This window comes from Oryctolagus cuniculus, chromosome 5, assembly GCF_051225735.1.
Source record: "Oryctolagus cuniculus isolate XC-2025 breed Fujian yellow rabbit chromosome 5, ASM5122573v1, whole genome shotgun sequence".
Classification (NCBI taxonomy): Eukaryota; Metazoa; Chordata; class Mammalia; order Lagomorpha; family Leporidae; genus Oryctolagus; species Oryctolagus cuniculus.
Window position 1 is genome coordinate 128,570,942 of NC_142871.1, and position 12,987 is coordinate 128,583,928.

Consider the following 12,987-nt stretch of genomic DNA (forward strand, 5'->3'; position numbering starts at 1 on the left):
CCTGTAGACCAGCCAACAAGGAGCAAACATGATCAGCAACACAAGCAGCCTTGGCAGTTATTTCTCACTGCAATGATCAATTGCTTTCTCTTTTTTACAGCAGTCTCTTCTGAATTGGTTGTCAGTACCCGAGAAATTCTGTGTACAGTATGGAAAATTAAGTTTTCAGCTGGACTAAGTGGTCCTGCTTGAAAGAATGTATCTGATTCCATTTATATGAAACCCTGAAAAGACAATATCTAGTCACACAAAATAGATCAGTAGTTCCCTGGGACTGGAGAGTGAAGTGAGAGGGAAAAGGAAGAGGTTGATTGGCTTTGAGCATTAGAACTTTCAGGGATGATGAAAATATTTTACATCTTTATTATATCGGTGGTTATATACGTATATACATATCAAAATTCATCAAAGTACAAGATGTGCCTAAACTACATCTCAGTAAAGCTCATCTAAAAAATAAGAATCATGAAAGAAATATCCTCTATATTCCAACACCTTACCCACCCCAAATCCTGTTCCTGTGTAAGATCTTCCCTTAACTAATTTCCAGAAATTCACAAATTGCAAGACTAAAAGATACCTGAAGTACATGGGATTGGCTAATAAATGCAACACCACACAGTTTTCTTAACTAGTTATTCTATTACTACAAAAGTTCCAATTTAAGAACATTTAAATCCACCATATAGTACACTAAAGGGTAAAAAAGGAAGCAACTTCAAATCCAGCAGCAATTCTCTCACATGAACCAGAGTGAGTCAGCTTGGAGCACGATACTGAGACTGTCAATGGTGAGGGCTATCAGCTACTGGCTTCAGGGAACCCATATGTTCCTACCACTGTGAACATCAACTGGCAGAACGGCAATACAATCTGACACACTGAAGTGCTTCTCTGCCCAGGATTATGACAAAATTAAGTCAGCCTCTCTGGCTCTTGCGCCTAACAAGCTTTGAATTTTCTTTTTTAATGGTAAAGAAAAAGAAGTGTGGGCTGACATGGCTAACATGAAAGAAAATTTTCTTCCTAGAGCATCTCTGCCCCATGATTTCAAGGCAGAAGCTGACACTCAGGCAACCTCTAGGAACTCGCTCTATGAGGACCTAGACACTTGAAGCACAAACTTCCAGAAAGTCAACTCCAAATATACAAAAAGCCGTTAGATTAGCATAGCTAGCAAGTATCAAGCAAAGACTGGAAGTGCAGCTTTCTAACTTGGGATTTCCAACTTTTTAAAAATCAAAATCACAGTAAGAGACATATGTCTGGGGGGGTGAACCAACAGAAGGAAGGCCTTTCTCTCTGTCTCTCTCTGTCATTGTCTAACTCTGCCTGTCCAAAACAAAACAAAACAAAAAAACATGTCCTCCTACTACAACTCAGCACACACAGAACATACAAATGCAAAACAAACTCTTACAAAAACATTATTTATCCTTATAAAACCCAAGAGACACTTCAGTATTTCCTAATCCTTTCAAAAAATATGACAAGCATTAGCCCACTAAATTTATTTTACAACATAAATAATCTCAAAAACAAACTACATCAATTTGTCTGCTACAGACTAGCTTCACATCATCCTCCAAGGGTTTTGGGGTTGGAGCTTCCTTAACTTGCTCCTTCTCTCCACTAACATACTACCTGCCAGACACTGCTCTAAAGGATTTAAAAACAAAATGAAAACTCTGATGAAGATCCCGACTTGAAGTCTTTCAGTTTAGTGAAGGAGGAAAAACCTGTATTGGGATCACGAGAAACAAAGCTAGGCGGCAACTTGGAGGAGACAGCTCTCAGCCAGGGATAAATTGAGGCAGGTGCGTGGAAAAAGTGCCACCTGAACTGGTCTTAAGTGAGAAGATTTAGTTCCGTGAGGAGGGGTGAAGTACTCCACAGGAAAAGAGCATCCACCAGGACAGAATACTCCAGCCAACCTAAAGGACACCATCCAGAGAAAGCTAGAGGCCACATGACTGCCTCTTTAAAAGGCTGGGTGGTGGGAGACGCCCTAGAGGTGTTTATCAAAAGTCACCAGACAAAAACAAAAACATTCTTTTTGCAGGTTGTCTTCCAGAAAAAGTTATTTGGTGTTTGAAGCGACCAGATAAACCCAGTTTTAAATACCATAGTTAAAACATCTATTCCAAAGGCAAATATAATATCACTGGACTAGGAAGGTTTCTTAAAACTTTAAAATGTTTATTGAAAAGGCAGAGAGACACACAAAGAGAGATCGTTCATCGCCTAGGCCCAAATCAGACAAGGCCCAACAAGGCCCGAGCTGGGAGTCGGGGGCAGGGATTCCAACAGAGATCTCCCACATGGGTGGGCAGCAACCCAGCCACTGCAGCCCTCACCCTGCTCTGCCTCTCACCGTGTGCATCAGCAGGAGGCTGTAACTGGAAGCTGTGCCTAGACTTGAACCCAGGCACTCCAACAGGGAATATGGACGTCCCAGGAGGTGTCTTAACTGACCAGCAGCCCCAGTTTCCTGACCCAAGTAAATGTGGTTAACAACCACCAGGCACTATGTATATACTGAAGGCCTATTTTACATGCCAGGGCCTGCAACGGAGGCTTCAGGGGGCGTAAACACGATTTTGAGAGTCCCTGGAGGAAAACTGCCTTTTCTTCCCCCAGAGAAGTCGGCAGAACCTTGCTTTTTCAGACCCTCATAGAAAATAAACTCCTCCTTCTACCTGAAACTTCGGGCAAAATAACTGCTCCTAAAAATTTCTTTAGCAGGACAGTATGCCAACTGGCTTGTCCTGCCTAAACTCATGCTCCCTTTTCTATCCCATCTTTCTGCCCCAAACACAGCAAAATTCGGTCTCTGCGCACAAGCTTTTCTGTCCGTTCTTTGCTGTCAGAAGAAATCTCTTCACCCTTCCAAGCCAATCAAAAGTCTGGCGGTGAAGAGCACCCAGGTTGTGGCTGGCGAACCCAACAGTGCTTCACGGGCCTGAACTCGGGGCCTTTGCAGCACTGACCGTTAGCTAGTAATGGGCTGTTCACCTGTCCATCTTCAACAGGCAGGGATGGTTCTTACTCACTCTACCTACTCCCTGCCCGGCACACACACTCTGCCCCAGAACGGGCTGCCAAGGGAGTCTCCCCTCATCCCAGGGAAAATTCCGCAGTATTATTAGGATTCTGAACATCTGAGAAAATGTTAACAAGGGATTAAAGTGTTACTAGGGAGGCGGGGAAAAAAAAAAAAAAAAACACAACAGGCTGTGCGGACTGGGCTCGCCAGTCGCACCTGACACACTGCAAATGCCAAAGTAGAAAGGCAGAGTGCGGCCCCGAGCCAGGGACCGATCAAAGACTGCGAATGGGCAAGCCAACTAACACGAGCAGCAAACTGTGCAGGCCCCGGGGGAAGGCACGCGCACGGCTGTGCCTCCTCCATAGTGAGGGTCCAGGCGCGGAACGGACCGGCCTGGCAGCCCGGGCCGGAAAGAAAGGTCGGCCTCCAAGCGCGCGATGCGCGGCGCGGCGAGCGGGGCGGGAAGGAGGAAATGACGAGCCCAAAGGGGTGGTAACGGCGCGGGCCGGAGCGCCGGGCCGGCGGGCGGGGCAGGGGGGTGGGCGAGCTAACGGACCCCCTCCCCGCCCGGGAGGCGGCGGGGCGGGCCCGTGGCGCAGTCGGGCGGGGGCGGGCCAAGCCTCCCGCCGCCGCACTCGGGCCCCGGGGCCGCGGCGCGCGTCTGCCCGGCCTCCCTCCCGACCCAGAGGGGCGGCACACACAGGCCCGGGTCGCGGGCCCCGCGGGAGGACACTTCCTGTCCTGAGGGCTGCAGCTCGGGAGGTTGTGAGGCCGCGCCGGTCGGGAGGAAGCCGCCGAGGCCCCGGGGACCGAGTGCGTGTATCTGTGGGAAGGGGCGTTCGCGGCCGGCCCCACCGCCCCAGAGCCCCGGGCCCGAAGGCCTGAGCCTAAAGGTGGGCGCAGAGGAGGTGCGTCCCCCACTGGCACGCTGTAAGGATTGGGACCCCGACGGTCTGTTCCCGGGGCGGCCATCCCGCGCGCGGCGGCCCCTGCAGGCCTCGGCCGGCAGTGACCCGAAGCGCCTGCCGGTTCCAGGCCGGGGCCGCCGGCCGCCCCGCTCGGTCAGGCTCAGCTCGGCTCCCCGGGCTCGACGGGCGCCTGGGCCTCTCCTGAGTGGTCAGCGAGACCCGCCAATCGGGGCGCTGGGGCCGGCTCTGGGCCGCTGGATATTGGCTCCTCACACTCACCGTGCCTCGCTCCCCCGGTTCGCTGCCCGCGCTGATTGGCTCCAGTACCGGACCCCGAAACCCAATCAGAGGCTCCAGCCGCCGCTGCCGCCGCCACAGCCGCTGCCTGGCAAAATGGCGAACCCGAACAAAGGGGAATCGGGCCTCCCTCCAACCGCCTCCGCGCAGGCGCCTCTAAGACCACGCCCCCAGCCCCAGCGCTGAGCTCGCCCCACCCCCCCGCGCAAGAGCACTGCGCAGGCGTCCCGTGAAGCCACGCCCACTCCCCTGATTCGACACCACCTCTGGCCGAAGGGATACGCAGGCGCCCTCCACACGCGCCAGACCCTGCACTTCCAAAGCCGCCTGGGGCATAGTACTACGCAGGCGCTAAGTCGAGCCTTGGCCCGCTGCCCACCCCCTTCCAGCGGCCCTTGGGACACACCCCTGGAGCTAACGCGCAAGCGCCGCTTCCCGAGCTCGCGGTCTGCAGTCTCGTTACGCATGCCCGGGCAGCGGCGGGCGACCGTGGCATTTACCGCCGGAAGTCCCGCGGCCATCACCATAGAGCTCGCGCTCGGCTGGCGGGCTAGAGGGGCTCGTTTCCGCCCGCCACCGGGCGGGAGCGGCCATCTTAGTGGCGCGCAATTGAGGACTGTGGCGGGATTGGCTCCGCGTCTGGGCTCGCCTGCTGCTCCCCACCTACCAGGGTTGGATCCGGAGCCCATCCCCCGGGGCGGGCACCTCCCCACGGCGGACTCCGTTGCAGGTGCAGAGTGGCTCCGGTTCGTGGAGGCCCTGAGCGGGAGCCTCCCTCGGGACCCCAGGACTGGTGCTCCGTCCTCGCTGGCCCGCCCTGGGGTAGGAGACGATGGGAGGCTTCCCTGGACCTCTTTCCTGTCATCCCGGAGGAAGGGGTGAACCTTCCTTGAGAAGCCGCCTTCTCCCGCCTCCCGCGTGCGGCTCGGCACGCCCCTGCCCCGCACTCCCTCTGATGGCGGTTTCACGGACAGTGGCCAAGCCCCTCGTGGTTTGTCCTAAGCCAGGCGCTCGTCCCGGGGAGCGCGGGAGCCGCCCTGGGCTCGTCCCTGCCCCGGAGCACTTGGCACCCTCCTTCCCGGAGGCCGGACGGACTCGCCGTCGGCGGCCAACTTTGGAGGGGGAGAAACGCAGGTGCGTGGGACCAGGGCAGTCAGCGTAACTATTGCGGCCGCCTGAGCGTTTTTACTTTCCCTTCTCATAGCTGCAGAAACACTTGCATTCTGGAAATAGCGACCCAGTATCATGGCCAGCAGCCTTAATGAAGACGCAGAAGGAAGCAGAGTGCGTAACAACTATTAACTTATTGGTGAAGTGAAATTCAGGATAATTGAGGTCAAATGCAGAAACACATTTTAATTAAACCCATAATTGAATTGTTCCTTTCTCTCTAGCTGATTTACTTGAGAGGCTAATAGAATCAGAGGCGGGGACCATCCATCACTTTTCCTTTCACACGTGCTTGTTGGGTGTAGTTAACTCCTTATGTGCCGAGAAGTTGGGAATCAAACCGCAGTAGGGGCGGGGCGAGGTGGGGGGGCACAGAAGAGAATGAGAGAGTATTTTCCCTGTGTGATGAAACATTTTCTTTCCCTTTGCACATTTTAGATCACTTATGTGAAAGGAGACCTTTTTGCATGCCCCAAAACAGACTCGCTAGCCCACTGCATCAGTGAGGATTGCCGCATGGGCGCTGGGATAGCCGTCCTCTTCAAGAAGAAGTTCGGAGGGGTGCAGGAACTGTTAAACCAGCGTGAGTTTGGAAAACCTGTTTGCCCTGGTGAAAGCATCTTTGCACCTCCTGTTAACGCTTTAATTACTAAGCTGCACGTGCAGAGAGGAGGGTCCTAAGGCCTGACAGCTGTTGGCGCTTTGGAGTCAGTGTTTCCTCCACAAGAATGGCCGCTCGTTGAGGTCCTTAGCCCACCAAACCTGAATTCGTGTGTTCTTAATCGCCTCCATCACAGTCATAAAACTTTCTTGGTAATCCTGCTCACTTCTCTGCAGCCTTGTAATGCCTCTGAGTCCACAGTATTAGCTGGACATTCAAGATCCTCTGCTTGACAGAATTGTACTTACTTATCAAAAAATGTGGACCTCTGCTCTTCCTTCCACACCCCGCCTGCCACTCTTCCAGTGCCTTTAAACCAGAGATGAGGATGAGTGGCATGCTGGAGCTTCTGAAACAGTTTTTCAGGCTGCGCTCCAAGTCTGCCAGTGGCTCTGACGCCAGACTTAAACGATTTCTTTCTGCTTTGTATTGTAGTTCTTTATAAAGGTGATGCCTTGTCTGGACTGAAAATTTAAGATTTTTTTATATGTTTAGCACAACCCTTGGTACATATAGAGATGGTTATTGAATGAATACACATTTGGCAAGTAAAAACGATGCAGTTTTCTAAAAGAATTTCAAGACAATATAGAAGTTCTTTAGCTGCATAAGCATTCCTGCAGATGGAACTAAAATTCTGGTGCAAAAAACTTTTGAAGTCTGCATTAGTGGGTACTTTTCAAAAGTTCATGGAAGATGTATCTTATGAAAACTATGAGTGGGCTTCAAGGTTTTTTTGTTTTTTTGCATTATGATAAACTTTTTAATTCAGTTTCCACAAACTTTGAAGTGACCTCATATTTGAAATGAGGAACAAGAGAAGAACTGGAGTGTGGGAAGACATCATTGTGAGAAAGCCTCAGTTAAGGAGTATAGCATTTGGGAAAACTGACAGGGAGCAGAAAGTCTGTGGGAGACACATTTCTTCACTGCTGAAAATGGCTCCTAGTTCTCTGGAAGCATTTTTAAAAACCTAAGAATGCAAGACGGCGCCGTGGCTCACTAGGCTAATCCTCCGCCTTGCGGCGCCGGCACACCAGGTTCTAGTCCCGGTCGGGGTGCCGGATTCTGTCCCGGTTGCCCCTCTTCCAGGCCATCTCTCTGCTGTGGCCAGGGAGTGCAGTGGAGGATGGCCCAGGTGCTTGGGCCCTGCACCCCATGGGAGACCAGGATAAGTACCTGGCTCCTGCCATCGGATCAGCGCGGTGCACCGGCCACAGCGCACCGGCCGTGGCGGCCATTGGAGGGTGAACCAACGGCAAAGGAAGACCTTTCTCTCTGTTTCTCTCACTGTCCACTCTGCCTGTCAAAAAAACAAACAAACAAAAAACAAAAAAAAACCAAAAAAACCCTAAGAATGCAGGTTGGTGTTGTGGTTTTCTTTTTCTTCTCCACTATTAAATCGCTGTTTTTCGTAGAGAAGAAATCTGGAGAAGTGGCTGTTCTGAAGAGAGATGGGCGCTACATATATTATTTGGTAAGAGGGGGCCAGCGAGCAGAGGGGCTGCACTGCACTCAGGTTGACCACCGTGCTCTGTTCTGGACAGCGCAGCCTGTCAAAAAGCTTGTCCTGTCATGACTGCTCCTGCCCAGTGGTGGCGGCATGGAGCACTGGGTTAGAAAAGAGTGCGTGGCTGGGTGCCACTTCCCTGCCATCCAGCATGGCCCGTCCCCCTGAGGTTTCCAGAAGCTGGGGTGCCCCCCCATACTTTCTTCCAGTCCTAGTGAGATAGAAACAGTAATGTCTCATGAGCCGATTCCCCAAAGGGGCTTTCCTTTTATTCTCTCCTGTCAAACCCTGTGCTAGGTAGTGCCCAGCTCCTCTCCTGCCTGGTCCCTGGGTTGGTCTGCGGCTTCCTTAGTGATGGTAGCGCCCACTCACTGTAAGCCTGACCTGCACTGCACAGTGAGTGGGGAGGTGTCCCCTGAGCTCTGCCCTTGGCTGCTGTGACTTCAGAGTTTCCCTTCGGAGCACTGCTAGTTTCTGTTCCTTTATAGGGAAACTAAAAGCAAGCGAGCAAGCATGGTTTCTAAGTAACGAGAGACCGTTAGCGGGATTTTCAGGTAGTGTGGGTTCTTCCTTATTGCAGATACTCAGCTTATCTTTTGGATGTGGCACAAAGACTTTCTCCTGTGGTGTTTAACAGCAATTGACAATAAGGACAACCTGTCAATCTCCTGCGTTTCCTGGGGAGAAGAAAGATTTCCGCAGGCGGAGTCTGGGTGTCTCAGTCTGTACTTAGTGGATTTTCCTGAGAGTCTGCTCTAATAGTGTGGAAGGGACGGTGTGACTTTTGTCTTCCCTGCTGTAGATTAATTATCCCATAAAAAAAAAAAAAAACACTCTTAATTATCAGGATGTGGGCAGATGGAACGATTTGTTATTGGCTATCATTTTGAGCTAATGAAAGTTTGAATCTTTTCTTTGTGTTCAGATTACAAAGAAAAGGGCTTCTCACAAGCCGACTTACGAAAACCTACAGAAGAGTCTAGAGGCCATGAAGTCCCACTGTCTCAGAAATGGTGTCACTGACCTCTCCATGCCCAGGTAAGGAATTCTAGGTCCTAAGTGAAGATTTGGTTGGTTGGCAGGATTTACTGTCTTACCCAAAGACAGCTTTTAAAAGCTTAACTCAAAATACACATTTCAAGGTGAACAAATTTAAAAACTGGGGCCAGTGCTGTGACATGGAAGGTTAAGCCTCTGCCTGCAGTGCTGGCATGCCATATGGGTGCTGGTCCGAGTGTAGGCTGCTCCACTTCTGATCCAGCTTCCTGCTAATGAGCCTAGGAAAAGCAGTGGAGGATGGCCCAAGTGCTTGTGTGCCTGCACCCACATGGGAGACCCAGAAGGAGCTCTTGGCTCTTGACTTTGGCCTGGTGCAGCCCTATCCATTGTAGCCATTTGAGGGGTGAACCAGCAGATGGACAGTCTCTGCTTCTATCTTTGCCTTTCAAATGAATATTTAAAAAAAAAAGTTTTAAACCTTTGTAAAAGCACCAGTGAGCGAGTTGTTTGATTTTATGTGAAGGTATAGGCTGTGAAGGTATAGGCATTTTCTACCTTGAGTTGAATATATATTTACATACTTTGTATATATAATATATATTATAACTATATACATGTATATACTGTAATTAACTTCAGACACCTGCCTCAGCCTACTTACTGAGGAGGAACCATTATCATTCAGTCACATGTGTTGAATTCCCAGCATTCTCTGCTTAAAGCTTGGCCTCTGTTCCTGAAGCAACGTAAGCTGAAGAACCAAAGCTGGGCAGTGGCCACTTGTTGTCTCTCCACCTTGTTTCTGTGGCAGGAAAGTTGTAACTCACTGCCACCTTGACCGCATGCCTGTTTGTGGTCAGCTTGGGTGGTAGCCAGGAGATCTGTTCTTGATGCAACTTCTTAGAGCGACTATTGCAAATTGAAGGGAATAAAACTGGGGAGTCATTAGCCCCTTTGCTTCCTTTTTAGGAAATAGGCCTCACCTCTTATCTGCTGTCACCTTAGTAGTTTTTAGTCAGGGCTGACCATGCACACAGATTATATTATGACTTATGTTACCAGAAACTTTTTTTTGACAGAGTGGACAGTGAGAGAGAGAGAGAGAGAAAGGTCTTCCTTTTCCATTGGTTTACCCTCCAATGGCCTCTGCGGCCGGCGCACCGCGCTGATCCAAAGCCAGGAGCCAGGTGCTTCTCTTGGTCTCCCATGGGGTGCAGGGCCCAAGCACTTGGGCCATCCTCCACTGCACTCCCGGGCCACAGCAGAGAGCTGGCCTGGAAGAGGGGCAACCGGGACAGAATCTGGCGCCCCGACCGGGACTAGAACCCGGTGTGCCGGCACCTCAAGGCGGAGGATTAGCCTAGTGAGCCGTGGCGCCAGCCAGAAATGTTTTTAACTCAACACTTCAGGGACTTGATTACCACATTATGATATGAAATTAGTAGTTTTGGGTCTCATTTTTCCCTAGGAATGTTGAAGATCAATAAAGAAACAGAAAGGAGAGAGGTGTCAGGTGGTCGAATTTTATGGCTGATCGATGTTTCTTGCCAGAGTGTTGCAAAGACGTTACTCCTGGATTGCAACCAGCCTGGTAGTTCCAAGTACCATCTTGACTACTTTTTTGCATAGATCTTGTCCCTTGTCCTTTTTTTTTTTTTTTAAGATTTATTTGTTTGTTAGAGTTACAGAGAGGGAGAGACAGAGATAGAGATTGTCTATCCACTGATTCAATCCCCAGATGACTGCAACAGCCAGGGCTGGGCCAGACCAAAGGGTGCAGGGGCCCAAACACTTGGGCCGTCTGCTGCTGCTTTCCCAAGTGCAGTAGCAGGGCGTTGGATGGAAAGTGGAGCAGCCGGGACTTGCACCCTTATGGGATGCAGGTGCTGTAGGCTGTGGTTTCACCTGCTCTGCCACAACGCTGGCCCCTCTTTCTATCTTGTTTTTTTTATTATTATTATTATTATTATCATTTATTTATTTGAAAGACAGTGTTATGGAGAAGCAGAGAGAGAGGTCTTCCACCTGCTGGTTCACTCCCCAAATGGTCACAACGGCCGGAGCCGGGTCAATCTGAAGCCAGGAGTCTGTAGAGCCGCCAGGCCTATGTGGGATGCCAGCACTACAGGCGGTGGCTTTACCTGCTGTACCACAGTGCTGGCTCCTCTCTCTCTCTTAACATTTCATCATTATAAGTTCATTTTTAAAACACCAACCTTTTCCTGTCCACCTTCAGCCAGTTTGCCTCAGTGGGTGTGGAGGGATGTTGGGGCCGTCGTGTGGTGGCAGAGCTACCCGGTTCTAAATGTAGTATGAAATAATTGGAAACTTGCTAGGGAAAGGGAATCAACAAGCTATTGCATGCTGGGCTGTCTAGGAAGGGTCTCTGGTGACTCAACAAGAATCAACTTCCAGACCCCCTCTGGAGCTGCCTGCAGGTGCGACCGATGACTTGTCTTTATGTGTGGTTGGATGCAGCTTGAAGGTCGAGGGAGAGAACACTTTCCCAGATTCCTTCATCCCAGTCAACAGAGGTGTTTTATCTTTTGCAGGATTGGATGCGGTCTGGATCGTCTGCAGTGGGAAAATGTATCTGCGATAATTGAGGAGGTGTTTGAAGCTACAGATATCAAAATTACCGTGTACACACTCTGAACAGATGTGCATTTTGGGTGTGTCTGTGACCCCCTGTGTCATCCCTGCTGGGCCATAGGACTGGCAAACTGACCTTAAAACGGGCAGAGAGAAACTTCGTGTGGTTTGTTACAGGCCGGACTTGGGTTGCTGTACTCCAGTTCTTGGACTGTGGGACTCTGGAAGAGGGGTTTTGTGGGTGAGGTGGCCATGTTTTTCACAGGGTCTTAAGGAGTCGGTGGCCTGGTGCTAGACTGGGAAGCCAGTTACGACCTCTCTTTTGCAGTCTGCTGTGTGGGTTGTTTGGCTGGCCACTAGGTGCCAGCATTGATTCTGCTTCTCAGCTTTTTGAGAGAAATTTCAGGCAGGATGAATGTTTGCATTGGGTTGATACCTTTTGTCGTGTGTACTGAATTTGGTATTATCCATAAGTCATCGCATTCATCCTAGGAGAGAAATGCAGATTTTGTTTCTAGTTACAAAATTGAGTTCTATATTGCTAACAAATTTATGGTGACAAAAACAGAAAATAAATCTTGGGGTGCACTGAAGCTCTGTGCTCATGTCTGTGTTGTTCTGGACTTGAGTAACAGGATTCGGCTGTAACTTAATTTTGAGGCATCATGGTGGTCAGTGGGAAGAGTAACAAGGTGAGAAATATGAATGGATAAGAACCACACATCAGCGTAGCCAAAGGCAGGTTTTCTGGATGTCCTCGTGATGAGCTTTTCCTCTTCTGCCCCATTGTTTCTGAGATTGAACTTGTCTGAATTTTATCATGAAACAAAAGAAATGGTACACGGTACATGTCTGGCAGTGCTTAGCATGGAGAAGTGACTCAGTAAGTCAGTGGTTCTCAACAAAAAAATTTAAAAAAAATTAAGGCCACTTTTTCTTAAAAACTTCTAATTTGGTGGCAGGGTAAGGTAGTCAGGTTTCTCTGTTTTTAACTGCCTCAGCAGATCTTGATACACAGCCAGCTGATCTCAAGAACACTGAGTAAATACTCGTTTACCATTCTTCTGAAGCCAAGAGGACAGGTGCTTTTGTTCTCATGGGGGTCTAAAGTTGATGAAGTTACCAGTGGTTCAGGCCCAGAACTGCTGCCCGGCTAGGCCTCCCCCCGGCCCCCTTCCTGGAGTGGTGAGTTAAAGCCGCTGCCAGACTGCCTATTGATTTTCTCCCTGGGGCCAGTTCCGGGTCCCTCACGGGACTTGCTGTACTCCCAGTGTAAAAGAACAGTAGGCTTTAGAAGGGACTTACTGGACACCAGGAAGGCACTAGTTAAATCTAATCTTTGTACTTTAGACTTGTATTCTTAGCACATTTCAGCCTGATAGGAGGCAGCAGTTTCAAATGTATTTCACTCTGGTATCTGTGTGGAACAGACACGTTCTGTGTGTTGGTATAGGAGCAGTGCAGGGGCAAGTTCATTATCAGACTTTTAGACTAAGGCTTTTCTTAAAGCTTTGTTTCTGTCCTCACAAACTTGAAAAGAGGAAGAGAATGTCTAAACACAAAATTTAAAAAGTGGGGTGATAAATGGACACTTAAAGGAGTATTTTGTTTAATTCTATGCAAATAAATCTCAACACTTGGGTCAAAACATTGGTTTCCTAGACTTCCTTTACTCTTCAAAAAGATTATGGCTAGTTTTTCTCATGGACCTCATGGACTCTGAGCCTTGATTCTTCTAACAGCACCTGTCTCATCGAGGTCGCTGTCAGTGGAATTCTGGATGTGATTAAGTGCTGTGTCA

General features: G+C 49.8%; 2 protein-coding genes across 20 annotated transcripts in view; one reads left to right on the forward strand and one right to left on the reverse strand.

The window, feature by feature from the left end:
- The window catches only part of NFYA (nuclear transcription factor Y subunit alpha), a 26,014-nt gene extending 21,233 nt beyond the window's left edge, over positions 1-4,781 (reverse strand). For 3 of the 16 annotated variants that reach the window (XM_051854755.3, XM_008262887.5, XM_089333240.1), the window contains exon 1: positions 4,237-4,500. The gene's annotated coding sequence lies outside the window, so the exon portion shown is untranslated. Of the gene's footprint in view, positions 1-4,236; positions 4,501-4,660 lie in introns of those variants that run through there. The other 13 variants (XM_051854757.3, XM_008262888.5, XM_008262890.5 and 10 more) reach the window with 10 other exon arrangements.
- OARD1 (O-acyl-ADP-ribose deacylase 1) lies at positions 3,265-12,834 on the forward strand. Of its 4 annotated transcripts, none has more exons than XM_017345116.4 (6): positions 3,265-3,467; positions 5,459-5,538; positions 5,863-6,007; positions 7,504-7,562; positions 8,521-8,633; positions 11,147-11,779. In XM_017345116.4, the coding sequence occupies exons 2-6, from the start codon at positions 5,500-5,502 to the stop codon at positions 11,247-11,249; spliced, it is 459 nt and encodes a 152-aa protein (XP_017200605.1). In that variant the 5' UTR covers positions 3,265-3,467; positions 5,459-5,499; the 3' UTR covers positions 11,250-11,779. The 4 variants fall into 4 exon arrangements, with proteins under 4 accessions (XP_017200605.1, XP_089189371.1, XP_002714758.1 ...); XM_089333245.1 differs by lacking the exon at positions 3,265-3,467 and adding an exon at positions 4,781-4,984 and having other exon boundaries at positions 7,509-7,562; positions 11,147-12,834; XM_002714712.6 differs by lacking the exon at positions 3,265-3,467 and adding an exon at positions 4,781-5,076.
- Positions 12,835-12,987: the final 153 nt, after the last annotated feature.